Here is a 26,117-nt window from a genome sequence, read left to right on the forward strand (position 1 = left end):
GCTTGGGGGGGGTCCCAGACCCGGGGTTGGGGGGTGGGGTGGGTCTCCGTCCCATTCTGCAGCCCTGGGGGGGGGGTCCTGGACCCCATCTTCTGCTTTGGGGGGTCCCAGCCCAGCAAGCTGCGCTGGAGGGGGTGTCCTAACCCTTGAGGGGGGGGGTCCTAGCCCCTGCTTTCCGCTTGGGGCGGGGGGGGGTGGGGTGTCTCCCGGCTCCCTTTATCGGGGACGCGGCCCCTTTAAGGGACGGGCGGGGGGGGGTGACGCCGCGCGGTTTCCATGGCGACGCGTCGCGTCAGGAGGGGGCGGGGCCGCGCATGCGCGGGGCGGGGGGAGGCGGCAAAGATGGCGGCGGGCGCTGCGGGAGGCGTTGCCATGGCGGCCGGCGGGAGGTGCGGGGGGGGGGGCGGGCAGAGAGCCCCCTCCATCCCCGGGACCGGGGGGGACAGGGAGCCCCCCTCCATCCCTGGGGCTGTGGGGGGGGATACGGGGCCTGGAGGGGGACAGGGAGCCCCCTTCCATCCCCTGGGCTAAAGGGGATCGGGGCCCGGGGGGACCACGGGGCCTGGGGGGACGACGGGGGGAGCAGGGGAGGTCACAGGGCCTGGAGAGGGATTTGTGGGGGTGGCGGGGGCGAAACTGGGGGGCCACAGGGCCTTGGGGAGGGGAAACGAGGACCCAAGGGGTGGACGGGGATCCCGGGGGTTCACAGGGCCTGGGGGGGACTGGGGGGACACAGGGTTGGGGGGGAATAGAGCCTGGGAAAGGGGGGGATGAGGACAGGGGATGAGGGGGACCCGTGGGGGGGGACCCAGGGCCTGGGGTGGGGGGCAAAGGGCTAGAGGGACAAGGACAGAGCCTGGGGAGGGGGCCACGGGGCCTGGGGGTGGGATGGGACTGCGGGGAGAGGCTGGGGGGTGGGACAGGGCCGGGGGGGGACAAGAAGAGGGGCTGGGGGGGGCGGGATGGGACTGCGGGGAGGGGGGACAGGGGCTGGGGGGTGGACAGGGACGGGTCCAGGCAAGGGCTGTGGGGGCACTGGGACTGGGGAGGGGTCAGGGCCAGGCCTGGGGGCCTTCCCCCCTTGGGGGCTTTGCTGGGCCCCGGCAGCACCGCGGCCATCGTCGCCAGCGGGTGCCCAGTCGGATCCAGTCTCTGCCAAGCCGTTCCCGGCTGTGTTCGGGCACAGCTGGAGTGGGCGGCACAGAGAGACCCGTTCCCTGGGGTGCCGAGCGTCTCCGTGACTCGTTTGATGACCCAGAGTGTCTCTCCTTGTCCCACAGGGCTCCGGCCGCCGGGACTCTCCGACCGGCCACTCGCCGCCGGGTTCTGTGATCGGTGCCGGGGAGAGAGGTGGGTGCTCGCCCCGCTGCCCCCGCGCCCCGTCCCGGCGCTGCCGCCGTCAGCCCGTGTCCTCTCCCCGCAGGGATCCGCTCCCGGCCGCCCCCGCCATGCCGCAGGCCTCGGAGCACCGGCTGGGCCGTTCCAGGGACCACGGCGTCGTCACCTCGCAGCCCAAGGCCGCCGCCAAGCTGCCCAGCGGGCACCGGGCCCTCAGCCAGGAGCGCTACGCGGCCGCCCTGGCCGCCGCCGCCACCAACGGCCTCTCCCCAGCTCCCAAGCTCCGGCTGCTGCCGCCGCGGCCCGGCGCGCTGGATGATCGCGGCAAGAAGCTGGAGCTGGACCGCGGCCGGGCCTCGAAGCGCTCGGAGGCTCTGCGCGGTGCGGCTGGCCGGCGCGGCCCGGTGAAGGCGGATCACGCCGTGCGGGTGCCGGGCTCTCCGCAGGCGGGTGCCGTGCCGGGCAGCGCGTCCTTCTCCCTGCCCGCCGCGGCCTTGGAACGCCGGCGGAGCAACCTGGCTCGCTCCAAATCCATCAGCATCGGAGACCTGAGCCAGGGCGGCGGCAGCGGCGGCCGCGCCGAGGACGTGGCGGCGGTGCTGAGCCGGCTGGTGCTGAGGGACTGCGGCCACCAGCTGAGCGCCGGCTCGCTGGCGCTCCGGAGGAGCTCCTCGCTCCGCAGGGTCAACGTCTCGCCGGGGCTGGACGGGAAGCCGGCCGCCCCGCTGCTCTCCGTCCGGCACGAGGGCTGCGCGAGGACTCGAACCGGCCCCGACTCCCCCTGCGCCCACAGCCCCGGCGTCCCGGCACCCGGCAGCCCTCCTCGCGGCAGAGCCCCGGCGCCCGGCAGGACCGAGGAGAAGGCGGCAGCCGTAAGCGCCACAGGATTTCTCCTGGCCTGGGGTCGTGGTGCTGCTGGAGCGGGCGGGAGTCCTGCCGCGGAAAACCGTGGAAAACCCGCGTCCCCTCAGCTCCGGGGGTGCCCGTTTCCGCCTCCGCCGGCTCCCCGGGGCGCGGTCGCCCTGTCCTCCGCTCGCCCTGACCCGCGCGAGGGGATTAAGTGCCCTGAAATCCCAGGAAGGAGCCCGCGGCGTCGCCGTCGGGGCTGCAGCTCTGCGGTGCCGTCCCCCGTCGTCCCACGGCACCGCAGGGCTCCCCGCGCCGCTCTCCCCGCACCCCAGGGCTCGGCGTGGGGCACGCGGCCGCGTTTGCCGGCGTTCTCGGGGCGCCCGCTCTCCCCGAGGTGGCTCTCCCGCTAATTAATACCTCCGGGATGAGCCTCTCGCAAGGCCCAGAATAGCCAAGGGAAATCGGATCAGCTAATGAGCTGCGGCTTAGGGAGGCAGAGGGGCCCGGCGACCCCAGAGCCGCGGTGCTGGTGACACCGGAGCGGCGGTGCCGGTGCCGCAGCGATGCCGGGGCTGCCGGCGGCCACGCTGGTGGAGCTGCCGCGGAAGCTGCACCGCACGCTGCTCGGCAAAGGCCGCGGTGCCGACATCTCCGAGTCGGTGCTGCACTCGGCCGTCATGGGGCTGCTGCTCGTCAGCGGCGAGGTGACGTCCGTCCGTCTGTCTGCGAGGAGCCCGGGGGGGGTTCGGGGACGGGACGGGGCTCACGCCGCTCCCTTTGTGTCCCCACAGACCCATCACACGCTGCTGCTCGGCTCCGGCCACGTCGGCCTCAGGAACCTGGGTAACACGGTAAGCGCCCGCGTCCCTCTGTCCCCACGTCTGTGTGTCCGCATGTCCCTGTCTCCCTATGTTCCTACGTCTCCGTGTCCCCATGTCTCCATGTTCTTGTGTCCTTGCATCTCTATGCCCTTTTTTTCCCTGTGTCCTCGTGTCTCCGTGTCCCCATATCCCAGTGTCCTTGCATCCCCATATTCCTCGTTCCTCTGTCCTCGTGTCTCCGTGTCCCTATATCCCTGTGTCTTTGTGTCTCCATGTTCCAGTGTCCTTGCACCTCCGTACCCTTTATCCCCGTGTCTCCGTGTCCCCATACCCCAGTGTCCTTGCGTCCCCCTGTCCCCATATCCCTCGTCCCTCTGTCCCCATGTCCCTCTGGTCCCTCTCTTTGGGGACACTCAGGTTCTCCAGCTCCCTGGGTGCCACAGCGGCCGTAACCGAGCAGCTCCCCTCACCCAGAGGGATCCCGCAGCCCCTCGGGGTCCCCGCAGAGCCACCAGGGACAGCGAGGGGACAGCGGGGACCGTGCCAAGCGCCCGTGTCCCCTTGGCCTCTCCCGCAGTGCTTCATGAACGCCGTGCTGCAGTGCCTGAGCAGCACCAAACCGCTGCGGGATTACTGCCTGCGCCGCGACTTCCAGCAGGAGCAGCCGCCCGGCTCCCGCGCCCCGCAGGAGCTCACCGAAGGTGAGATGGATCCCCCCCCTCCACCCCTAATCCTCCTCCCAGCCCTTACGCAACCCCCCTAGCTCTGACCCCCGCGCGTCCCGCAGCCTTCGCCGACGTCATCGCCGCCCTCTGGCACCCGGATTCCTCCGAGCCCGTCAACCCCGCGCGCTTCAAGGCCGTTTTCCAGAAATACGTCCCCTCCTTCACCGGGTACAGGTGAGGCTTCGTCCTCAGAACCAGGGGGGCTCGGTGAAACCGGGGTCTGGGGGCGGCAGGCGCGATGGGTCCCACCCTCCGCAGCCAGCAGGACGCGCAGGAGTTCCTCAAGTTCTTCATGGACCGGCTGCACGTGGAGATCAACCGCAAGGGCCGCAGGACCCCCAGTATCCTCTCGGACACACGGCGGACCCCCGCCCTGGAGGACCCCGAGACGCTGAGGTGAGGGGGGGTGTCCTGGGGGGTCACATCCCAGTGACAGGGTCACATCCCGGTGATGGGGACGCATCCTCCTTCCTGCAGCGACGAGGAACGCGCCAACCAGATGTGGAAGCGCTACCTGGAGCGGGAGGACAGCAAGGTCGTGGGTGAGCGCTGAGGGTGGCTCCCCGGGACCCCCCAAGCCCCCCGGGGTGCCTCTTTCTGCCCCCCCTCACCCCCCCCTTGCCCCCAGATCTCTTCGTGGGGCAGCTGAAGAGTTGCCTCAAGTGCCAGGCCTGCGGCTACCGCTCCACCACCTTCGAGGTCTTCTGCGATCTCTCCCTGCCCATCCCAAAGGTAGGGAGAAGGCAGAGCCCCCCGTGCCGCCTGGTCACCCCCTAAAACGCTCCGTGACCCCCCCAGCCTCCCCCAAACTCCCCTGGTCCCTCCCAGACCCCCATCTGACTCTTCTCCCCCTGCAGAAGAGCTTTGCCGGCGGCAAGGTCTCGCTCCACGACTGCTTCAGCCTCTTCACCAAGGAGGAGGAGCTGGACTCGGAGAACGCCCCGGTGAGAAGCCAGGGCTGGGGCTTGGTGCCTTTGGTTTGGTGCCCCCGGTTTGGTGTCCGCAGCTCGGAGCCCCCCTCACCGTCTCCGTGCCGCCGGCAGGTCTGCGACAAGTGCCGGCAGCGGACGCGGAGCACCAAGAAGCTGACGATCCAGCGCTTCCCTCGCATCCTGGTGCTGCGTATCCTTTGGGAACCGGGGGGCGGGAGGCCGGGGCCCCGCGGGGAGCCTGGTGGCCGCTTCCTTAACGCCTCCCAAGACCTGAACCGGTTCTCCACCACGCGCTACTCCATCAAGAAGTGCTCGGTCTTCGTGGACTTCCCGCTGCAGCAGCTCAACCTGCGGGAATTCGCCAGCGAGAAGGCGGGTGAGACGCGGCGGGGGGCGCTCGGGGGGCACGGGGGGCAGCGCCCGCCGGCCCCGGGGCAGCGTCCAGCCGGGCCTCCCGCCGCAGGCAGCCCCGTCTACAGCCTCTACGCCCTCTGCAACCACTCGGGCAGCGTCCACTACGGCCACTACACCGCCTTCTGCCGCGATGCCGCCGGCTGGCGCCTCTACAATGACTCCCGGTAGGTGCCCCCCAGCCCCACGCCGTGACCCGCGGCCCCGCAGACCCCCCGGGCGAGCCGGGGCCGAGGACTGAGGGTTCTGCCGCAGCGTCTCGCCCATCAGCGAGAACCAGGTCCCGTCCAGCGAGGGCTACGTCCTCTTCTACGAGCTGGAGGAGCCGCCGGGACGCCGGCCCTGAGCCCCCCGGCCCCGCCGCGGGACCCCGCACCCTCCCCGCGCCCCGGTGGCCGCGGCCCCGCTGCCCCCAGCGGCCTTTCTCAATAAATTTACTAAAAAAACCCGAAAAGCTGCAGTTTGGAGGGGCGAAAGGGGCGGGGCTGGAGCTGGTTGGCGGGTGGGGGCGTGGTCTATCTGAGGGGGCGTGGCCTATTCCGGGCTCTGCTGGCTCCGCCCCCGCGCCGTCAATCACCATGAGGGGGCGTGGCCTCCCGCGCTCAGCCAATCGGCGCTCGCCCCGCTCCCGCTGGCCCCGCCCCTTCCCTGTATCTCCCACCAGGGGGCGTGGCCTCTCCCGCGCTCAGCCAATCAGCGCTCTCCGCGGCCGCCTGGCCCCGCCCCCCGCTGTCGGTCCCGGGGTTTTGGGGCGGAGGGGGGGGGGGGCGGTCCCGGTGTCCCCGTTCGCAGCGGCCGCGATGCCGCCGACCGTGGCCGTGGTGGGGGGCGGCATCAGCGGGCTCGCCGCCTGCTTCCACCTGGCCCGCGGGCCCCGCCCGCCCAAGGTGAGGGGGGGAGGGCGGGCACAGCCGGACCCCGGAGCCCCCGGGGCTCCCTCCGTTCCCCTTGTTTCCCCCCTTTCTCCCCTCTTTCCCACCCGTTCTCCCCCATTGTCCTCCCGTTCCCCCCATGCTCCCCCATTTCCCTCCTAGTTCCCCACCCATTTTCCCCACGTTTCCCCCCATTTTTCCCTCATTTTTCCCCCGTTTCCCTGCTCCATCCCCCCCCCCATTTCTCCTCATTCCCCACTATTTGCCCCCCGTATTTCCCCTCCTGTTTTCCCTCCTTCCCCCCCCGTTTCCCACCCCGTTCCCCCTTATTTCCCCCCCTTTCTGCCCCCGATCCCCATTTTCACCCCCCGTTTCCTCATTTCCCCCTGTTCCCCCCTCATTTCCCCCTGTTCCCCCCTCATTTCCCCCTGTTCCCCCCTCATTTCCCCCTGTTCCCCCTCATTTCCCCCTCGTTTCCCCTCATTTCCCCCTCGTTTCCCCTCATTCCCCCCTGTTCAACCCTCATTTCCCCCCCCCGTTCCCCCTCATTTCCCCCTGTCCCCCCTCCTTTCCCCCTCGGCTCCCCCCCTGTCCCCCCGCCTCCCGTTCCCCGTCACTCCGGTTCCGGCAGGTGGTGCTGCTCGAGGCCGGGTCCCGGTTCGGGGGGTGGCTCCAGAGCTCCCGGGACCCCGACGGCGCCGTCTTCGAGCACGGGCCCCGCGGCGTGAGACCCGCCGGGGCGGCGGGGGAGGAGACCCTGAGGCTGGTGAGGGGGGAATGGGGGGGGGGGGGGGACACACGCTGGGGTCTGGGAGGAGGGGGGCTGGAGGATGGGAGGGGGTCTGAGGGATCAGGGGTGCGGGGTGGGGTCCTGGGGGAAGGGGAGAGGGGGTCTGGGGGATGGGGAGGGGGTCTGAGGGAGTGGGGATCGTGATGGGGGTGTCCTGGGGAATGGAGAGAGGGAGTCTGGGGGATGGGGAGGGGTCTGGGGGATGAGGGGGTGTCTGGGGCATGAGAAGGGGGTCCTGGGGAATGGGGGGTGGTCTGGGAAGGCATCCTGGGCGGTGAGGGGGGGTCCTGGGGGACGGGGAGGGGGTCTGCGGGGTCGGGGGGGAGAGCCAGGGGGATGGGGAGGGGGTCTGGGGATTGGGGGGGGTGCCCTGTTGGATGGAGGAGGGGGTCTGGGGGATGGAAAGGGGATCCTGGGGTCAGGGAGGAGTCCTGGGGTTTGGGGGTCCAAGGGGGTCCTTGGGGATTGAGGGGGGATCCTGGGTCTGGGGGGCCCTGGTGATGGGGACACTGAGACCCTTGCCCCCCCCATCCCCCGGACCCCCGAGATCTCGGAGCTCGGCTTGGAGGGCGACGTCCTGCCTGTCCCGGGGGGTCACCCGGCCTCGCGCCATCGATTCCTCTACGTCGGGGGGGCCCTGCACCCCCTGCCCTCGGGGCTGGGGTAGGTGTGACCCCCTTCCCTGAGCCCCAGTAGACCCCCCAGTGCCCCCCCAGTGCTCTCAGTGCCCCCCCAGTGCTCTCCCAGTGCCCCCCAGTTTCCCCTGTGCCCACAGGGTGCTGCTGTGGCTGGTGCCCCCCAGTTCCCCCACTACTCCCAGTTCTCCCAGTGCCCCCCAGTTGCCCCTTTCCCGTCCCCCCAGGGCGCTGCTGCGGCGGGCGCCCCCGTTCTCACGGGCGCTGCTCTGGAGCGCGGTGCAGGACCTGGTGACGCCGGCCGGGACGGAGCCCGACGAGAGCATCCACGCCTTCGCCCAGCGCCGCTTCGGCCGCGAGGTGGGCTGAGATAGCGCCCGCGACTTATCGGGGAGCGGCAGCCGCCGGGCGGGCCCCGAATCCGTCCCCGGGGCTCAGGGCTGGGTCCAGCCCTGTTCAGTGTCTTTATCAATGACCTGGATGAAGGCATCGAGGGCACCCTGAGCGAGTTTGTGGGTGACACTAAGCTGGGTGGAAGCTGGATCTGCTGGAGGGCAGGGAGGCTCCAAAGGGATCTGAACAGGCTGGATCCATGGGCTGAGACCAATGGGATGAGGTTTAACAAGGAACTTGGGGCACAACAACCCTGAGCAGCTCCAGACCAGGAGGAGTCTGGCTGGAAACTGCCTGGAGGAGAAGGACCTGGGGGTGTTGGTGGAACAGGAGCCAGCAGGGGCCCAGGGGGCCAAGAAGGCCAAGGGCATCTTGGCTTGGATCAGACCCGGCGTGGCCAGCAGGGCCAGGGAGGTTCTTCTCCCTCTGGCCTCGGCCCTGGGGAGACCGCTCCTCGAATCCTGGGGTCAGCTGTGGGCCCCTCCCCACAAGAAGGATGTTGAGGCTCTGGAGCGAGTGCAGAGAAGAGCAACGAAGCTGGGGAGGGGGCTGGAGAAGAAGAGGAGCGGCTGAGAGAGCTGGGGGGGTTCAGCCTGGAGAAGAGGAGGCTGAGGGGAGACCTCCTTGCTCTCTGCAACTCCCTGAGAGGAGGTTGTGGAGAGGAGGGAGCTGGGCTCTTCTCCCAAGGGACAGGGGACAGGACGAGAGGGAATGGCCTCAAGCTCCACCAGGGGAGGCTCAGGATGGACATCAGGAAAAAATGTTTCACAGAAAGGGTCATTGGGCAGTGTCCGAGGCTGCCCAGAGAGGGGGTTGAGTCCCCTTCCCTGGAGGGGTTTAAGGGCCGGGTGGACGAGGTGCTGAGGGACATGGGTTAGTGATTGATGGGAATGGTTGGACTTGATGATCCGGTGGGTCTCTTCCAACCTGGTGATTCTGTGATTCTATGAATCCCCCACCGCTCCCCGCAGGTGGCCGACATCGCAGCCGACAGCCTGTGCCGAGGGGTGTTCGCCGGGGACTGCCGCACGCTCAGCGTCCGATCCTGCTTCCCCGCGCTCTTCCACGCCGAGCGACGCCGCGGCTCCGTGCTGCTCGGCTTGGCGCTGGGCGCCGGCCAACACGGTGAGGGCCGGGGTCACTGTCCCGGCATGTGGGGTCACCACACGGCACGTGGGTGACGGTCGGTGTGGCCCGCAGGGAAGGGGCGCGAGGCGGGCTCGGGGCTGAGCCGCAGGGCGCGTGCCGAGCGCTGGAGCCAGTGGTCGCTGCGGGGCGGGATGCAGACGCTGCCCGAGGCGCTGGCGTCGTTCCTGCGCCCGCGCGGCGTCGAGCTGCGCTGCCACGCGGCTCTGAGACGCCTGCAACCGCGCCACGACGGCCGCTGCGAGGTACGGGGGGGGCACCGGGATCCCTGCGCAGGCCCCCAACTTCCCAGTGCCAACCCCCTTTCCCAGTACCAACCCCCAGTGTCTGAATCCCCTTTCCCAGTACCCCCCCAGCCCCCCAGTGACCCCCTTTCCCAGTGTCTTCCCCCATTGGCTGGATCCCAGTGCCCCCCAGTACTCTCCCCATTGCCAGTACACCCCCAAATTCTGGATCCCCATTCCCAGTACCCCCCCAAGGTCTGGATCCCAGTGCCGCCCCCAGCACCCCAGTGTCCCCCTTTCCCAGTACCCCCCCCCCCCCAAAGTCTGCATCCCCATTCCCGGTGCCCCCCAGTACCCTCCCCTTTCCCAGTACCCCCCCCCCCAAAGTCTGCATCCCCATTCCCGGTGCCCCCCAGTACCCTCCCCTTTCCCAGCACCCACCCCAACGTCTGGATCCCCATTCCCAGTGCCCCCCAGTGCCCCCCGCTCTCCCCCCAGCTCATCCTGTCCGATGGCTCCGTGACAGCCGACCACGTTATCTGCGCGCTGCCGGCCGCAGGTAGGGCTCGGGGTGATGGGATTTCGGGGTCCCCCTGCTCTCCCCACTCCCCACTGACCCCCTCCCCCCCCTTTTTTCCCCAGCGCTGGCGCAGGCGTTGCCGGACGAGGCCGAGCCGCTGGCCCGCGAGCTGCGAGCCATCCCGGCCGTGTCGGTGGCCGTGGTTAACCTGCAGTACCGGGGCGTCACCTTGCCCGTCACGGTGAGACCAGGGGGAGCCCCAAAACCCAGGGGGACACCCCGAAAATACAGGGGTGACCCCTTTCCATAGAGGAGACCCCAGCCTCAGGGGTGACACCCGCTGCCTTCTCTGTCCCCCCAGGGGTTCGGACACTTGGTCCCCTCTTCCGAGGACCCGGCGCTCCTGGGCATCATCTACGATTCCGTAGCTTTTCCGGAGCACGACGGCACCGCAGCCGGAACCCTGCGGCTAACGGTGAGGGGACGGGGGGGCTTGAGGCGGATCTGGGGGGGTCTCACGGTCCCCATCTGGGGTGGGGGACACAGGCTGGATGTGGGGGCTCTCAGGGTCCCCATCTCGGGGGGGCACAAGCCAGATCTAGGGGTCCCAGGTCAGATCTGGGGTCTCTGGAGGTCTCAGGGTCCCTATTCAGGGTCCCAGGTTGGATCTTGGGATCTCTGGGTCCCTATTCAGGCTCCCAGGTTGGATCTGGGGGGTCTCAGGGTCCCTATTCAGGCTCCCAGGTCAGATCTGGGGGGTCTCTGGGTCCCTATTCAGGGTTCCAGGTTGGATCTGGGGGTCTCAGGGTCCCTATTCAGAGTCCCAGGTCGGATGTGGGGGTTCCAGGTCGGATCTGGGGGTCTCTGGAGGTCTCGGGGTCCCTATTCAGGGTCCCAGGTCAGATCTGGGGGGTCTCTGGGGGTCTCAGGGTCCCTATTCAGGGTCCCAGGTCGGATCTGGGGGTCTCTGGATGTCTCAGGGTCCCTATTCAGGGTCACAGCTTGGATCTGGGGGTCTCAGGGTCCCTATTCAGGGTCCCAAGTCGGATGTGGGGGTCCCAGGTCGGATGTGGGGGTCCCAGGTTGGATCTGGGGGTCTCTGGGTCCCTATTCAGGGTTCCAGGTTGGATCTGGGGGTCTCAGGGTCCCTATTCAGGGTCCCAGATCAGATGTGGGGGTCCCAGGTTGGATCTGGGGGTCTCTGGGGGGTCCCTGGGGTTCTCCCGTGGCAGGTGATGCTGGGAGGCGCGTGGTTCGAGCGCAGCCTGGGTGCCGCGGCGGCTCCCTCGGTGCTGCGGCAGCGAGCGCAGGCGGCCGTGCGGGAGCAGCTGGGGCTGCAGCCGGAGCCGACCCGCGTCATCGTCCGGGTGCAGCAGGTGGGCGTCTGGGGGGGCTCTGGGGCGGTTTGGGGGGCACTCAGTTATTCGGGGAGCACTCTGGGGTGGTTTAGGGCACTCTGGGGGGGCTCTGGGGTGGTTGGGGGGCACTTTGGGGTGGTTGGGGGGGCTCTGGGGAGGTTTGGGGTGCCCTGGGGGTCACTGAGGTATTCGGGGAGCACTCTGGGGTAGATTGGGGGTGCTTTGGGGTGTCTGGGGTCGCTCTGGGGGCAATTTGGGGTGGTTTGAGGGGCTCAAGGGGTGGTTTGGAGCACTCTAGGGGGGCTCTGGGGCTGCTCTGGGGTGGTTTGGAGGGACTCTGGGGGTCTCTAGGGTGGTTTGGGGGTGCTCTGGGGTGGTTTGGGGGTGCTCTGGGGTATTCAGGGAGCACTCTGGGGTGGATTGGCAGTGCTCTGGGGTATTTAGTGGGGCTCTGGGGTGTCTGGGGTCACTCTGGGGGGGTGCTCTGGGGGGACTGGGGTGTCTGGGGTTGCTCTGGGAAGGTTTGGGGGTGCTCTGGGGGTCTCACCAGCTGCTTCCCCCCCCCCAAGGCTTGCATCCCCCAGTACACGCTGGGCCACTGGCAGCGCACAGGTAAGGGGGTCTGGGGTCCCCAAGGTGGGGGTCCCTGTCCCTGGGGGGGGTGTCCCCATCCCCACAGGGGGGTCCCCACGGCCTGTGCCCCCTCCCCGCAGAGCGCATCTCCCGCTTGGTGGCCGAGCAGTGCCTTCCCCTCAGCCTCATCGGAGCCTCCTACGCCGGCGTCTCCGTCAACGACTGCATCGCGGGCGCCAAAGCGGCCGTGGGGCGGCTGCTGGGGGGGCTGCCCTGACCCTGAACCCCCCAAACCCCCCAATCCCCTCACCGCTCTAGGACAAAGTGTGTTTTTAATTGAAAAATCCTTATAAAGGTCCAGGGAGCAGCTCATAAATAGAATAAATACCTGCGCGCCGCAGTGCCGGAGCCCCCAGCCCCTTGCTGGGGGGGGTCCCTCCAGTCTCTCCGGCGAGGCCGCGGTTCCCCGCGCCGGGATTCCCTTCCCGGCAGAGTCCGAGCGGGGCGGTGGCCGGCGGCTAGCGGGAGCCCCGTGGCTCGCTGTGGGTGCCCTGGGTGCCCTGGTGCCGCGGGGTGTCGGTGATGCCGGCCGCGGTGCGGTTCGCCGGCGCCGCCGCGGTGGCCGCGGGCGGGCGGGGGGCGCGTGGCAGCCCCGGGGGCGCCTGGCGCAGCATCTCCTGGCGCAGGGGGCTGGAGCCGCCGCGGGGCCGCTGGCCCTCGTGGCCCGCCGGCCGGTGGCCGCGGGGGTCGGTGCCGATGTCCACGGTGATGTTGGTGTAGAGCGGCCGCAGCTGCTTGGCCAGCAGCGTGTAGGTCAGAGAGTTCATCCCGTCCTGCGTCCACATCCGCTGCGTGCGGATCAGCAGGTCGAACCTGGGAGGGAGCGGGGAGCGGGAGGGGAGGCTGCTGGCCCCCAGGACCCTCACCGACCCCCAGGACCCTCACCAGGACCCTCCCTGGGTTCCCCAGGACCCTCAGCAGCTCCCCCAAGGACTCTGACCGGCCCCTGGGACCCTCACCAGGAATCTCACTGAGCCCCCAGAAACCCCACGACCCTCACCAGGGCTCCCAGGACCCCCACCAAGCCCGCAGGCACCTCAGGACCCTCACCAGGGCCCCCAAGGACCCTCACCAAGACCCCAGGGCCTTCACCGAGCCCCAAGGACCCTCACCAGGGCCTCCAGGACACCCACCAAACCCCCAGGACCCCTCCCGGGTTCCCCAGGACCCTCACCAGGGCCCCCAAGGACCCTCACCAGGGCCTCCAGGACCCCCACCGAACTCCCAGGACCCTCAGCAGGGCCCCCAAGGACCCCCTAGGACACTCACCAGGATCCCCACCGAGCCCCCAGGACCCTCACCAGGGCCCCCAGGCCTCTCACCAAACCCCCACCGAGCCCCAGGGACCCTCACTGGGGCCTCCAAGACCCCCCAGGAACCCTGGTAGCCCCCCTGCCTTCCCTCTGGCTGCCCTGCTGCTCCTCCAGGCCTCTCATCCCCCCATTCCAGCCCCCCTGCTGCCCCCCAACCTGTGGGGGTTCTCCTCGTTGCCTTTGTCGCTCTTGTGCTTGACCATCTTGTAGTGGCCGATGGAGACGGGCGGGCGGGCGATCCTCATCCCGGCCAGACGCACCCTGCGGAGGAGCCGGCGTCACGCGGGGGACCCCGTGACACCCCCGGTCACCCCCCCAGGACACAAACCAGGGATCCCCTGGGCTCCTACCTGGTGGCGATGTCGTCGTCCTCGCCGCCCCAGCCCCAGTACTCGTTGGGGAAACCGTTGATCTTCATGTACTGGTCGGGGGTGAGCGCCGAGACCCCCCCGAAATACTGGGGGTACGGGAGGCTGCGGGAGACGGGGGGGGCTGAGCCGGGGCCGGAGGCGGCTCCTCACCTGTCCCCCGCGGCTCCTCACCTGTACCCGAACTTGTTCATGGCGACGGAGACGTGTCGGGGGTTCCAGGGGTCGCACGTGTACAGGTTGTGGTCGTTCTCGGGGATGAGGTCGACGTCGTGGAGGAAGAGACAGTCCCACTCTTCATCCTTCAGAGCCTCCTTCACCCCCACGTTCAGCAGCTTCGCTCGGTTGAAGGTGGAATTCCCGGCCTGCAGGAAACCCCGGTGACGCCCCCGGTGACACCCCCGGTGCCCACAAAGCCCTGGTGAAGCCTCCACTGCCCAGGGAAGCCTTGGGGAAGCCCTTGGTGCTCGGTGAAGCACCTGGTGAAGCCCTTGGTGCTCGGTGAAGCACCCGGTGAAGCCCTTGGTGCTCCGTGAAGCACCCGGTGAAGCCCTTGGTGCTCGGTGAAGCACCCGGTGAAGCCCTTGGTGCTCGGTGAAGCACCCGGTGAAGCCCTTGGTGCTCCATGAAGCCCCTGGGGAAGCCCTTGGTGCTCGGTGAAGCACCCGGTGAAGCCCTTGGTGCTCGGTGAAGCCCCTGGGGAAGCCCTTGGTGCTCGGTGAAGCCCCTGGGGAAGCCCTTGGTGCTCGGTGAAGCCCCTGGGGAAGCCCTTGGTGCTCGGTGACGCCCCTGGGGAAGCCCTTGGTGCTCGGTGAAGCCCCTGGGGAAGCCCTTGGTGCTCGGTGAAGCCCCTGGGGAAGCCCTTGGTGCTCGGTGAAGCCCCTGGTGAAGCCCTTGGTGCTCGGTGAAGCCCCTGGTGAAGCCCTTGGTGCTCGGTGAAGCACCCGGTGAAGCCCTTGGTGCTCGGTGAAGCACCCGGTGAAGCCCTTGGTGCTCGGTGAAGCCCCTGGTGAAGCCCTTGGTGCTCAGTGAAGCACCTGGTGAAGCCCTTGGTGCTCAGTAAAGCCCCTGGTGAAGCCCTTGGTGCTCGGTGAAGCCCTCGGTGCTCGGTGAAGCCCCTGGGGAAGCCCTTGGTGCTCGGTGAAGCACCCGGTGAAGCCCTTGGTGCTCGGTGAAGCACCCGGTGAAGCCCTTGGTGCTCGGTGAAGCACCCGGTGAAGACCTTGGTGCTCGGTGAAGCCCCTGGTGAAGCCCTTGGTGCTCGGTGAAGCACCTGGGGAAGCCCTTGGTGCTCGGTGAAGCCCCTGGGGAAGCCCTTGGTGCTCGGTGAAGCACCCGGTGAAGCCCTTGGTGCTCGGTGAAGCACCCGGTGAAGCCCTTGGTGCTCGGTGAAGCACCCGGTGAAGCCCTTGGTGCTCCGTAAAGCCCCTGGGGAAGCCCTTGGTGCTCAGTGAAGCCCCTGGGGAAGCCCTTGGTGCTCGGTGACGCCCCTGGGGAAGCCCTTGGTGCTCGGTGAAGCCCCTGGGGAAGCCCTTGGTGCTCGGTGAAGCCCCTGGTGAAGCCCTTGGTGCTCGGTGAAGCACCCGGTGAAGCCCTTGGTGCTCCGTGAAGCACCCGGTGAAGCCCTTGGTGCTCCGTGAAGCACCCGGTGAAGCCCTTGGTGCTCCGTGAAGCCCCTGGGGAAGCCCTTGGTGCTCCGTGAAGCCCCTGGGGAAGCCCTTGGTGCTCGGTGAAGCACCCGGTGAAGCCCTTGGTGCTCGGTGAAGCACCCGGTGAAGCCCTTGGTGCTCGGTGAAGCCCCTGGGGAAGCCCTTGGTGCTCAGTGAAGCCCCTGGGGAAGCCCTTGGTGCTCGGTGAAGCCCCTGGGGAAGCCCTTGGTGCTCGGTGAAGCCCCTGGGGAAGCCCTTGGTGCTCGGTGAAGCACCCGGTGAAGCCCTTGGTGCTCGGTGAAGCACCCGGTGAAGCCCTTGGTGCTCGGTGAAGCACCCGGTGAAGCCCTTGGTGCTCGGTGAAGCACCCGGTGAAGCCCTTGGTGCTCGGTGAAGCACCCGGTGAAGCCCTTGGTGCTCGGTGAAGCACCCGGTGAAGCCCTTGGTGCTCGGTGAAGCACCCGGTGAAGCCCTTGGTGCTCGGTGAAGCACCCGGTGAAGCCCTTGGTGCTCGGTGAAGCACCCGGTGAAGCCCTTGGTGCTCGGTGAAGCACCCGGTGAAGCCCTTGGTGCTCGGTGAAGCACCCGGTGAAGCCCTTGGTGCTCGGTGAAGCACCCGGTGAAGCCCTTGGTGCTCGGTGAAGCACCCGGTGAAGCCCTTGGTGCTCCGTGAAGCACCCGGTGAAGCCCTTGGTGCTCCGTGAAGCACCCGGTGAAGCCCTTGGTGCTCCGTGAAGCACCCGGTGAAGCCCTTGGTGCTCCGTGAAGCACCCGGTGAAGCCCTTGGTGCTCCGTGAAGCCCCTGGGGAAGCCCTTGGTGCTCGGTGAAGCCCCTGGGGAAGCCCTTGGTGCTCGGTGAAGCCCCTGGGGAAGCCCTTGGTGCTCGGTGAAGCACCCGGTGAAGCCCTTGGTGCTCGGTGAAGCACCCGGTGAAGACCTTGGTGCTCGGTGAAGCCCCTGGGGAAGCCCTTGGTGCTCGGTGAAGCCCCTGGGGAAGCCCTTGGTGCTCGGTGAAGCACCCGGTGAAGCCCTTGGTGCTCGGTGAAGCACCCGGTGAAGCCCTTGGTGCTCGGTGAAGCACCCGGTGAAGACCTTGGTGCTCAGTAAAGCCCCTGGCGAAGCCCTTGGGGCTCGGTGAAGCACCTGGCGAAGCCACCAGGCCTGGCAAAGCACCTTGTGAAGGTTCTGGCACCCATCAAACGCCGCAGTGAAGCCCTCAGTGCCCAGCAAAGCCCCCGGCGCGGCGCGGCTCACCTGGTGGATGACGTAGATGCCGTACTGGAGCTGCTGGCGCTGCAGGAAGGGGTGCAGGTAGTAGAGCAGGTGTCCCAGGTGAGCCTCGCGGTTGCGGTGGGGGATGATGACGGCGGTGCGGGAGCGCGGCTCGCAGTCGGGGGGCTGGTAGCGGCCCCCGTCCCGCACCCCCGGGTTCTTGGCCTGGATCTGCTCCAGCGTCGGCACCCGGCTGAAGCTGACGGTCAGCGGCCCCACTGCGGGGGGAGCGGGGCTGGCGGGGGGCGGCGACGGCTCCCACGGCCCCAGCACCCCCTCCCCACGGCCTCAGCGCCCCTTCCCCATGGGGCACCCCCCCACGCGAACCTCCCACACGGCCCTTGGGGGGCCTGTGGCACAGGGGGGGTCGGTTCTTGCCCCTGGGGGGGACAGAAGGGGTCTTCGTTCTGCCCCCCATGCCCAGGGGGCTCCAGTTCTTGCCCCGCGAGGGGAGGAGAGGGGGCAGTTCTGCCCCCCATGCTCAGAGGGGTCTAGTTCTTGCCCCTGGGGGGACGAAGGAGGTCCAGTTCTTGTCCTGGGGGGTATGAAGGGGTCCCGGTTCTGCCCCCCAAACCCAGGGGGTCTGGTTCTTGCCCCAGGGAGAATGAGGGGGGTCTGGTTCTTGCCCCTGGGGGGGACGAAGGCTCTCGGTTCTGCCCCCCATGCCTAGGAGGGTCCCGGTTCTTGCCCCAGGGAGAATGAGGGGGGTCGTTTCTGCCCCCCATGCCCGAGGGGCTCCGGTTCACTCACCGAGCAGGGGCGAGCGCTCGGGGCAGAGCGGCAGCGGGCGCTCGGGGTCGTGCTGGGGGCGGCGGGGCAGGAGGCGGCTGAGGTTGGCGTAGACGTCGTGGGTGCGGGAGTAGTCGACGGCCGGGGCGGCGGCGCGGGCGAAGAGCGCGCTCAGCGTGCGGAACCCCCCCAGAGAGAAGTAGGCGACGAAGGCGAACTGGCAGGCGACCAGGAGGGCGAGCGAGCGGGGCCGCTCCAGCAGCCGCCGCAGCATGGCGGGGGGGCCGGCGGGGGGCTGCGGGGGAGCAGAGGGGTCAGGGGGAGCTGGGGGGGTCAGGGGAGGGAGCAGAGGGGACAGGGGGAGCTGGGGGGGCTGCAGAGAGGGGTCAGGGGGAGCTCAGGGGATCAAGGGAGGGAGCAGAGGGGACAGGGGGAGCTGGGGGGGCTGCAGAGAGGGAGGAGAAATGGAGTTGAGGGACCTGGGGGGGTCAGGGGGGCCTGCAGAGAGGGGTCAGGGGGAGCTCAGGGGGTCAAGGGAGGGAGCAGAGGGGGCAGGGGGGCCTGGGGGGGCTGTGGAGGTTGTGGAAAGGGAGTCAGGGGAGCTGGGGGCGCTGTGGAGAGAGGTCCGAGGGGTGGGGGTGTCAGGGCAGCGGCGGGGGGGACCTGAGAGGGCTGCAGGGAGGGAGGAGAAATGGGGCTGAGGAACCTGGGGGGGTTGGGGGGGCTGCAGAGAGGGGTTGAGGGGAGCTGGGGAGGCTCAGGGCAGGGAGCAGAGATGGGATCGAGGGAGCAGATGGGACAGGGGGGTCTAGGGGGGCTGCAGAGAGGGGTTGCGGGGAACAAGGAAGTCAGGGGAGCTGCAGAAAGGGGTCAGGGGGAGCTGGGGGGGGTCAGGGGGGCTGCAGAGGGGGGTTATGGGGAGCTGGGGGGGGTCAGGGGGGCTGCAGAGAGGGGTCAGGGGAGCTCGGGGGGTTCAGGGGAGCTGGGGGGGATCGGGGGGCTGCAGAAAGGGGTCAGGGGGAGCTGGGGAGGGGTCAGGGGAGCTGGGGAGGGGTCAGGGGGGCTGCAGAGAGGGGTCAAGGGGAGCTGGGGGGGTCAGGGGGAAAAGGGGGGGGCTGCAGAGAGGGGTCAGAAGGGGTGGGGGGGCCGGAAAGTTGGGGGAGGCTGCAGAGAGGGGGCGGAGGGGGCAGGACGAGGGCTGTTGGAGGCCTGGGCCCCGCGTGGGGCGCTGCTGGAGCCCCCGTTCCCCCCTCTCCCCCCGGTACCTGCGGGCTCGCTCCGCTCAGCCCCTCCCGGCCCGCGCCGCCGCCATCTTGGACCGGGGGGAGGCGGGAGGTGTCAATCAGGGCCGGGGGCGGGGCCAGGAGGGGGCGGGACACGAGGGATCCAATCAGAGCCTGAGGGCGTGGTCACGTGGCACCCGCCCAAGCGTGGCGACGTCCGCTCAAGCCCCGCCCCCGCGCGTCGCCCCGGCAACCGAGGACGCCTCGGGCCTCGCCGCCGCTGTGGCCACGCCCCCTCGTGACGTCACGGCGCGGGGGGGGGTGATGGGGACCCCAGTCTGGGGACTGGAGGGACTGGGAGTGTCCCAGTTTGGGGGGCAGAAGGGGCAGGAGGTGTCCCCGTTTGGGGTATAAAAGGAACTGGGGGTGTCCCACTTTGGGGGCCAGAAGGGGAGCAGGGGCTGTCCCAGCCTGGGGGGCAGGAGGAACTGGGGGTGTACCAGTTTGGGGGGGAGAAGGAACTGGGGGTGTACCAGTTTGGGGTGTAAAAGGAACTGGTGGTTCCCCAGTTTGGGGAGCAGAAGGGAAATAGGGGCTGTCCCAGTCTGAGGGGCAGGAGGAACTGGGGGTGCCCCAGTTTGGAGGGGGAGAAGGAACTGGAGGTGTCCCAGTTTGGGGTATAAAGGGAACTGGGGGTGCCCCACTTTGAGGGGCAGAAGGGGAGCAGGGGCTGTTCCAGTCTGGGGGGCAGGAGGAACTGGAGGTGTCCCAGTTTGGGGGCAGGAGGAACTGGGGGTGCCCCAGTTTGGGGGGGAGAAAGAACTGGAGGTGTCCCAGTTTGGGGGCAGGAGGAACTGGGACTGTCTCAGTTTGGGGTGTAAAAGGAACTGGGGGTTCCCCAGTTTGGGGGGTAGAAGGGAAGCAGGGGCTGTCCCAGTTTGGGGGGGAGGAGGAACTGGGGGTGTCCCAGTTTGGGGTATAAAAGGAACTGGGGGTGTCCCACTTTGAGGGGCAGAAGGGGAGAAGGGGCTGTCCCAGTCTGGGGGGCAGGAGGAACTGGGGGTGTCCCAGTTTGGGGTATAAAAGGAACTGGGGGTGCCCCAGTTTGGGGGAGAAAGAACTGGGGGTGCCCCAGTTTGGGGGGCAGAAGGGAAGCAGGGGCTGTCCCAGTCTGGGGGGCAGGGGGAACTGGGGGTGCCCCAGTTTGGGGGTGCCCTGGCTTAGGTGGCAGAAGGGGCAGGGGGCGCCCTGGTTTGGGGGCGCCCCGGTTTGGGGGGCAGGGTTGCCGCCGGGAGCCGCGGTGTCTCCGGGCGCAGCCGCAGCTGCAGCCGTGCCCGTGCCTGGCACCGCCGCCCCGTGTCCATCACCACGCGCCTCCCGCTCCAGAATCATCTTTAAATAACAAGGCCGCGCTCCATCGCTGCTGGGGGGGCTGGAGCCAGCCCAGGGGGTCCCCCCGCCCCGGCACCGCGGCTGAGGTAGACGAGTTCCTGGCACGAGCCGGCGAGGGGCTCCGTGACAATAAATATCCAAATAAATAGGCGCCGCGGTGCCACCGTCCCTTGGCACAACCACATCCCGGCCTCGCGTCGCTACTTCCCGCGCCGGCGCTGCCGGAGGATCTCCAGGATCTGGGCTTTCTGCGTCTCCCAGGCGCCGTCGGGGCGTCGCGGCACGAAGAAGCTGAACTTCACCCGCGCCGGCTGCCGCTCGTCCACCGCCAGCGCCTGCAGCACCAGCGGCTCCGTCAGCGGCCCCCGCGCCGCCAGCGTCTCGGTGGGCGCGGTGGCTCCGCTGTAGCGCAGGGCCGTGCCGCCGGCCAGCGCCACGTCGGTCGGGGACGGCACGAGGACGAAGCCGCCGTTGAGCATGGGGCCGCCGGACGGACGCCGCAGCGCCAGGAAGGCCGCGTCGCCGATTTGCCGCACCAGGAGGTGCGTGGCGCCCGCCGGGATGGTCACCACGTCGTTGTAGCCGAAGCTGTGGGACGCGGAGGGGTTAGAGGGGTAGGAGCCCGCTGGCAGCTCCTCCAGTCCAACCCGCCACGTGCCACGGAGTCACCGGGGTCCGGTTCTCTCCAGGGAAGGAGCCCCCGGCACCCTCCTCAGCTCCGGCACAGGAATCTCCCCTCCGGGCTCCCCGGCTCTTCTCCAGGTGCCTCCTCACCTCCCTGCCCTCTCCAGGCACCCTCCGGCTGGTCCTGGTCCTCGCTGAGCCGCAGAGCCCAGAGCTGGACACCGGACACAGGTGGGAAGAGAAACCCCCTCGCCTGCTCCCCACACACCTCTCCGTGCACCCCAAGACACCCTCATCCTTCTCGGCCACCAGGGCCCTTGGCTGGCTCGTGGTTGGCTTGGTGGCCACCAGAGCTGCTTCCCAGCTGGCCCACCCTGACCCTTCCTGCTCCGGGGGGCGCGTTCCTCCGCTCGCTGTGGTTGAACCTCTCGAAATTCCTCTCCTCCCAGCTCTCCAGCCCATCCAGGTGTCTCTTGTTGTGGTTGAACCTCTTGGGTTTCTCCTCCCCACAACCCTCCAGCCTGTCCAGGTCTCCCGTGGTGTCGAACCTCTCAAGGAGGTTCCTCTCCACCCAACCCTCCACTTGCCAAGCTCTCCGGCTCACCGGGCTTTGCCGAAGGACCCGTAGACCTTGGTGCACCCGGAGCCGTCGCCGCCGCACCGCATGCACTTGTCGAACTTCTTCTTGGAGCCGATGACGCGGTCGCAGCCGGCGGGGACGCAGCGGCCCTGCACGCACACGCCGGTGCCCTCGGGCGAGCAGGGGGTCCCGTCGACGACCTGCGGCACAGCACGGCCTCAGCGCCCGCCGGCGGCACCGCGGGGCACGCGGCGAGCGGGGGGGACGCTCACCCGCGGCTGCAGGACGTGGTAGTAGCCCAGAGTCTCGGACTGGCAGGTCAGCTTGCAGCGGTCCCGCTCGGCGACGCCGCTGTAGCGCGGCACCCAGTCCGAGGGCGCCGGCAGCCCTCGCACCAGCTCGGGGCGGTGGTTGAACGCGGCGCATTGCTGCTCCCGGAACGCCAGGGCTGTGGGCGGCACGGGGCGAGCTCAGCGCCGGCGGCCGGTGCCAACCGGGGCTCGGTGCCGCCGCGCTCCCCCCCGCGCCGCCCCACTCACGGCTGCTGCCCTCGCACTCGTCCACGTTGCACGACTGGAACCGCGTCCTCCTCCCCTCGCAGAAGCGGCCGCCGTGGCGCGGTGCCGGCGCCGAGCAGTTACGGTGGGAGAGCTGGACGCCGCCGCCGCAGCTCCGCGAGCACTCGCCCCACGGGCCCCACGGGCCCCAACTGCCGTCCTGGGGCGTCTGCACGGAATCATAGAAACATCATGTTGGAGGAGACCCACAGGATCATCGAGTCCAACCATTCCCATCAATCAGTAACCCATGTCCCTCAGCACCTCGTCCACCCGTCCCTCCAGGGAAGGGGACTCAACCCCCTCCCTGGGCAGCCTCGGACAGTGCCCAATCACCCTTCCCGGGACATATTTTTTCCTAATGTTCAGCCTTCTTCTGGACTCGCTCCAGAGCCTCAACATCCTTCTTGTGGGGAGGGGCTCAGAACTGACCCCAGGATTCGAGGAGCGGTCTCCCCAGGGCCAAGTCCAGAGGGAGAAGAACCTCCCTGGCCCTGCTGGTCACACCATTTCTGATCCAAGCCAAGATGCCATTGGCCTTCTTGGCCACCTGGGCCCCTGCTGGCTCCTGTTCCACCAACACCCCCAGGTCTTTCCCCTCCGGGCCACAAAACCCATCGGGGGGTCAACTCACCGTGAGCTCCCGCACGCGGGTGGTGCCGACGCAGACACCGTCCATGCAGACACGCCCCGGTGCGCAGGGGGTGCCGTCGGCCCACGGGAAGTGCTTGGTTTGGCAGACAGCGCGGCCGCCGGCGTGGCCGGAGCACCAGAGCGCGGCGCAGGGCGGCTGCTGGTCCCCGCAGTGCCGCGAGTCGGGCCCGAAGGCCAGCTGGCATTGCCGCTGCACCGGGTACACGCTGCCCGGCAGCGCCGATGGCAGCTGCAGCCACTCCGAGGGTTTGTTCAGGAGGCAGTGACCTGCGGGGACACGGCACCGCTGCACCGGGGCTGCCCCGTGGCACTGGGATGGGACCTGGATGCACCAGGATGCCCCAAACTGGGATTCCCAGCACCAGGATGGGACCTGGATGCACCAGGAGGGGACCTGGATGCACCAGGATGCCCCAAACTGGGATGCCTGGTAGCAGCATGGCACGACATTGGACCGGGATGCCCCAAACTGGGATGTGCAGCACCGGGATGGCAGGTGGATGCACTGGGATGGGACCTGGATGCACCAGGATGCCCCAAACTGGGATTCCCGGCACCATGATGGGACCTGGACACACCAGGATGCCCCAAACTGGGATGCCCAGCACCGGGATGGCAGGTGGATGCACCGGGATGGGACCTGGATGCACCGGGATGCCCCAAACCGCCTCGTACCGTGGCCGTTGTCCAAGAAGTCGGTGATGAAGCGGGCGCTGCAGGGCGACCACATCTCCCCGGGGTCCAGCGAGGCCAGGACGGGGGCCATGACGCGGCGCGCGGCTCCGTCGCGGCCGTTGAGCTGGCGGCACGGCGGGGAGGTGTCGTGCAGCATGTTGAACACGTGCCCTGCGCGAGGAGACGGCGGCGTCAGCCCCAGGGTCTCTCCGGGGGAGCTGGGTCCCCCCGCCCCGTGCTCCCCGCTGCTCACCCAGCTCGTGGGCGGCCGTGACGGCGGCGGGCAGCCCGTCGTCCTCCACGATGGCGCAGCTCCGCGCGGGGTCGCACGCCGTGCCCACGTCCGCCATGCCCAGCGTGTCGCAGGTGGACGCCCCGCACAGGTCCTGGGGGGGCCGGAGGTACGTGGGGGGCGGCTCGCGGCACCCCCAGATCCAAATACCCGGGGAGCCACCCTGGGGACCCACCAGCCCCCAGAACAGCGGCACCAACAGGGCCTGCCTGCCCCCCATGTCCCCATAGAGACCCCCAGAGACCCTGCCTGCCCCCCATCTCCCTATAGAGACCCCCATAGAGACCCTGCCAGACCCCAATCTCCCCACAGAGACCCCCACCAGAGACCCTTCCAGCCCCCATTCCCCCCCTAGAGACCCTTCCAGCCCCCCAATCTCCTCATAGAGACCCCCAGGACCTTTCCAGCTCCCCATCTCCCCATAGAGACCCCCAGAGACCCTGCCAGCCCCTGATCTCTCTATGGGGACCCCCAAGTCCCTTCCAGACCCAGATCCCCCCATAGAGACCCCCAAGACTCTTCCAGCCCCCAATCTCCCCATAGAGACCCCCAGGACACTTCCAGACCCCCAATCCCCCCATGGGGACCCTCAGGGCCCCTTCCAGCCCCCGATCCCCCCACGGGGACCCCCCAGCTCCCCACCTGCCGGGTGAAGAGGACGGCGGTGTCGAAGTGGTGGGGACTGTCCTCGTCGGGGTGGTTGAGCCCCTGCTGCCACTGGCAGAAGCTCCGGAGCATCTGGGCGGCGTTGGAGGTGCGGGGGGGTCCCGGGGTGCCCTCGCCCAGCACCAGCAGCCGCTTCACCCGCAGCTCCACCGCGTTGCCCAGGCTGCCGTGCCGGAAGGCCCGCGCGGCCGTCGCCAGCACCGTCAGCAGGTACGGCCGGAGCCCCTCGCCGTGGAATCGCGCCATCGTCTCGTCCGCCACCACCAGCAGCTCCACGAAGCGCGGCACCGAGGCGAAGCGCTGCCGGGGAGCGGGCGCTGGGAGGGGGACCCCAGCACCGGGGACCCCTCCATCCCAGGGACCCCAGCACGGGGGACCCCTCCATCCCAGGGACCCCAGCGCCAGGGACCCCTCCATCCCACTCCTGGTCTGTCCCAGCCCGGTGTGTCCCGCCCCATCCCGTTCATCCCAACCCAGCCCAGCCCAGCCTGGTCCATTCCTCCTGGTCTAGTCCATCCCAGTCAATCCCATCCTGGTTCATGCCTCCTAGTCCCTCCTGGTCCAGTACAGACCATCCCACCCCATCCCAGTCCATCCCACCCCTCCCAGTCCATCCCTCCTGGTCCATCCCATCTCTCCCGGTCCATCCCATCCCAGTTCATCCCTCCCAGTCCCTCCTGGTCCAGCTCAGCCCAGCCCAGCCCATCGCATCCCTCCCAGTCCATCTCATCCCAGTCCATCCCATCCCTCCCAGTCCATCCCTCCCGGTCCATCCCATCCTGGCTCATCCCTCCCAGTCCCTCCTGGTCCAGCTCATCCCATCCCATCCCATCCCAGCCCATCGCATCCCTCCCAGTCCATCTCATCCCAGTCCATCCCATCCCTCCCAGTCCATCCCTCCCGGTCCATCCCATCCTGGCTCATCCCTCCCAGTCCCTCCTGGTCCAGCTCATCCCATCCCATCCCATCCTAGTCCATCGCATCCCTCCCAGTCCATCTCATCCCAGTCCATCCCATCCCTCCCAGTCCATCCCTCTCAGTCCATCCCTGACAATCCCATCCCGGTTCATCCCTCCCAGTCCCTCTCTCCCAGTCCATCCCAGTCCATCCCATCCCGGTACCCTGGTTCTGCGCGGGGTCGGTCGCACTCGGGGCTCGGTCCCGGGTCCCCCCGGGGCCGTAACGGGACACGAGGGACCCGGGGCGGCAGCGGCGACAGAAACCGCGACGGCGACAGCGACAGCGACAGCGGCCAGGAGGGAGCGGAGCATGGCAGACGGACAGACGGACACGGGGAAACGGGACAGAGGGAGGGATGCCAGGCACTGGGACAGCGGGACAGAGGGACAGCGGGACAGAGGGACAACGGGACAGCGGGACAGAGGGACAGCGGGACAGACGGACAGCGGGACAGCGGGACAGAGGGACAGCGGGACAGAGGGACAGCGACGGCGGGTCCCGGCTCTGCCCCCTCCGCCGCCGCCTTTTACCGGGGGGGCGGCCCCGGGGGGGGGCGGAGCGGGGGGGGGGGAATGGGGGGGGGGGGATGTCCCGGCCCCCCCCGCGTTCCGGGAAAGCACAAACCGGTCCCCGGGGAGCGGGACGGGACCCTCGGTGACCCGTCCCCATCCTCATCCTCTTCGTCCACCCCCCCGGCTGCTCCTTCCAGCCCTCCCCGTCCTTCTCCATCCCGTCCCTCTCCATCTCCTTCATCCCATCCCTTCTATCCCATCCACTCCTTCTCCATCCCATCCTCTCCACCCGTCTCCTCCATCCCATCCCCAGCCTTCTCCATCCCCTCCTTCTCCATCTCCTTCCTCCCATCCCCTCCCTCCTCATCACCTTCATCCATCCCCACCTGTCCCTTCCCCCTTGACTCCATCAAGCTCTTTTCCAACCAAAGGTCTTTTCCAATCAAGCGATTCTGAGACCAGCCCCTCTTTCTCCAACTCCTCCGTCCCATCCCATCCCTTTCCATGAATCCCATTTCACCCCATCCCATTCAATCCATCCTTTCCCATCCCATCCCATCCCATCCCATCCCATCCCATCCCATCCCATCCCACCCCATTCCATCCCATCCCATCCCATCCCATCCCTTCCTTTCTATTCTATTCTATCCCATCCCACCCCATCCCCTCCCACGCCCCGTGTTGGTGTTTCCCGGCAGGGTCCCCGCTGTGTCACCCCCGAGTCACCTCCTGGCCCCCCGCCCGGCAGGAACGGGCCGTATCCTGCTTCCTCCCTTCTGGGAAAGGGGAACTCGTGCCCGGCCGCCCTTCCTGCCCCTCGCCCCCGGCACCCCCGGCACCCCTGGTCTGGCTGCCCTGCTGACGGGTGCCGGTGCCGGTGCCATCCCCACCGTCCCCGGGATGAGGGGGTGACGCGGTGCGGCACAAAGGGCGCCGGCGGCACCCGGCGCAGCCACACAAAGGGCCTCTGTGCCGGGGCCCCAGCGGAGCTGCACCCATGGGCC

The 26,117-nt window shown here is 68.9% G+C and overlaps 4 protein-coding genes across 6 annotated transcripts; 2 read left to right on the top strand and 2 right to left on the bottom strand.

The window, feature by feature from the left end:
• Positions 1–315: 315 nt before the first annotated feature.
• Positions 316–5,504, top strand: USP21 (ubiquitin specific peptidase 21). 2 transcript variants are annotated; one of them, XM_069878740.1, is made up of 14 exons: positions 316–389; positions 1,281–1,350; positions 1,424–2,210; positions 2,979–3,038; positions 3,586–3,709; positions 3,796–3,907; positions 3,992–4,129; positions 4,211–4,275; positions 4,362–4,465; positions 4,591–4,677; positions 4,777–4,855; positions 4,934–5,041; positions 5,129–5,243; positions 5,332–5,503. In XM_069878740.1, the coding sequence occupies exons 3-14, from the start codon at positions 1,449–1,451 to the stop codon at positions 5,420–5,422; spliced, it is 1,845 nt and encodes a 614-aa protein (XP_069734841.1). In that variant the 5' UTR covers positions 316–389; positions 1,281–1,350; positions 1,424–1,448; the 3' UTR covers positions 5,423–5,503. The 2 variants fall into 2 exon arrangements, with proteins under 2 accessions (XP_069734841.1, XP_069734840.1); XM_069878739.1 differs by lacking the exon at positions 316–389 and having other exon boundaries at positions 1,287–1,350; positions 4,934–5,243; positions 5,332–5,504.
• Positions 5,505–5,838: 334 nt separating this feature from the next.
• PPOX (protoporphyrinogen oxidase) lies at positions 5,839–11,945 on the top strand. Its single transcript, XM_069878793.1, has 12 exons — positions 5,839–5,963; positions 6,580–6,714; positions 7,286–7,401; positions 7,601–7,733; positions 8,738–8,891; positions 8,967–9,157; positions 9,635–9,695; positions 9,779–9,897; positions 10,018–10,131; positions 10,889–11,032; positions 11,584–11,626; positions 11,728–11,945. Exons 1-12 carry the CDS (start codon positions 5,877–5,879, stop codon positions 11,862–11,864), a joined length of 1,434 nt encoding a protein of 477 aa, XP_069734894.1. The 5' UTR covers positions 5,839–5,876; the 3' UTR covers positions 11,865–11,945.
• A 160-nt stretch (positions 11,946–12,105) lies between these two features.
• B4GALT3 (beta-1,4-galactosyltransferase 3) lies at positions 12,106–18,283 on the bottom strand. The gene is made up of 7 exons (XM_069878400.1): positions 18,244–18,283; positions 17,000–17,273; positions 16,232–16,467; positions 13,503–13,693; positions 13,311–13,433; positions 13,117–13,221; positions 12,106–12,460 (listed from the first exon to the last, which is right to left on the bottom strand). Exons 2-7 carry the CDS (start codon positions 17,250–17,252, stop codon positions 12,106–12,108), a joined length of 1,263 nt encoding a protein of 420 aa, XP_069734501.1. The 5' UTR covers positions 17,253–17,273; positions 18,244–18,283.
• A 1,293-nt stretch (positions 18,284–19,576) lies between these two features.
• On the bottom strand, positions 19,577–24,998 carry ADAMTS4 (ADAM metallopeptidase with thrombospondin type 1 motif 4). Of its 2 annotated transcripts, none has more exons than XM_069878554.1 (9): positions 24,763–24,998; positions 23,618–23,941; positions 22,937–23,069; positions 22,684–22,854; positions 21,989–22,275; positions 21,337–21,523; positions 21,070–21,245; positions 20,822–20,997; positions 19,577–20,181 (listed from the first exon to the last, which is right to left on the bottom strand). In XM_069878554.1, the coding sequence occupies exons 1-9, from the start codon at positions 24,910–24,912 to the stop codon at positions 19,794–19,796; spliced, it is 1,992 nt and encodes a 663-aa protein (XP_069734655.1). In that variant the 5' UTR covers positions 24,913–24,998; the 3' UTR covers positions 19,577–19,793. The 2 variants fall into 2 exon arrangements, with proteins under 2 accessions (XP_069734655.1, XP_069734656.1); XM_069878555.1 differs by lacking the exon at positions 24,763–24,998 and adding an exon at positions 24,051–24,073 and having other exon boundaries at positions 23,618–24,020.
• Positions 24,999–26,117: the final 1,119 nt, after the last annotated feature.

Source organism: Phaenicophaeus curvirostris, chromosome 29 (assembly GCF_032191515.1).
Source record: "Phaenicophaeus curvirostris isolate KB17595 chromosome 29, BPBGC_Pcur_1.0, whole genome shotgun sequence".
NCBI lineage: Eukaryota > Metazoa > Chordata > Aves > Cuculiformes > Cuculidae > Phaenicophaeus > Phaenicophaeus curvirostris.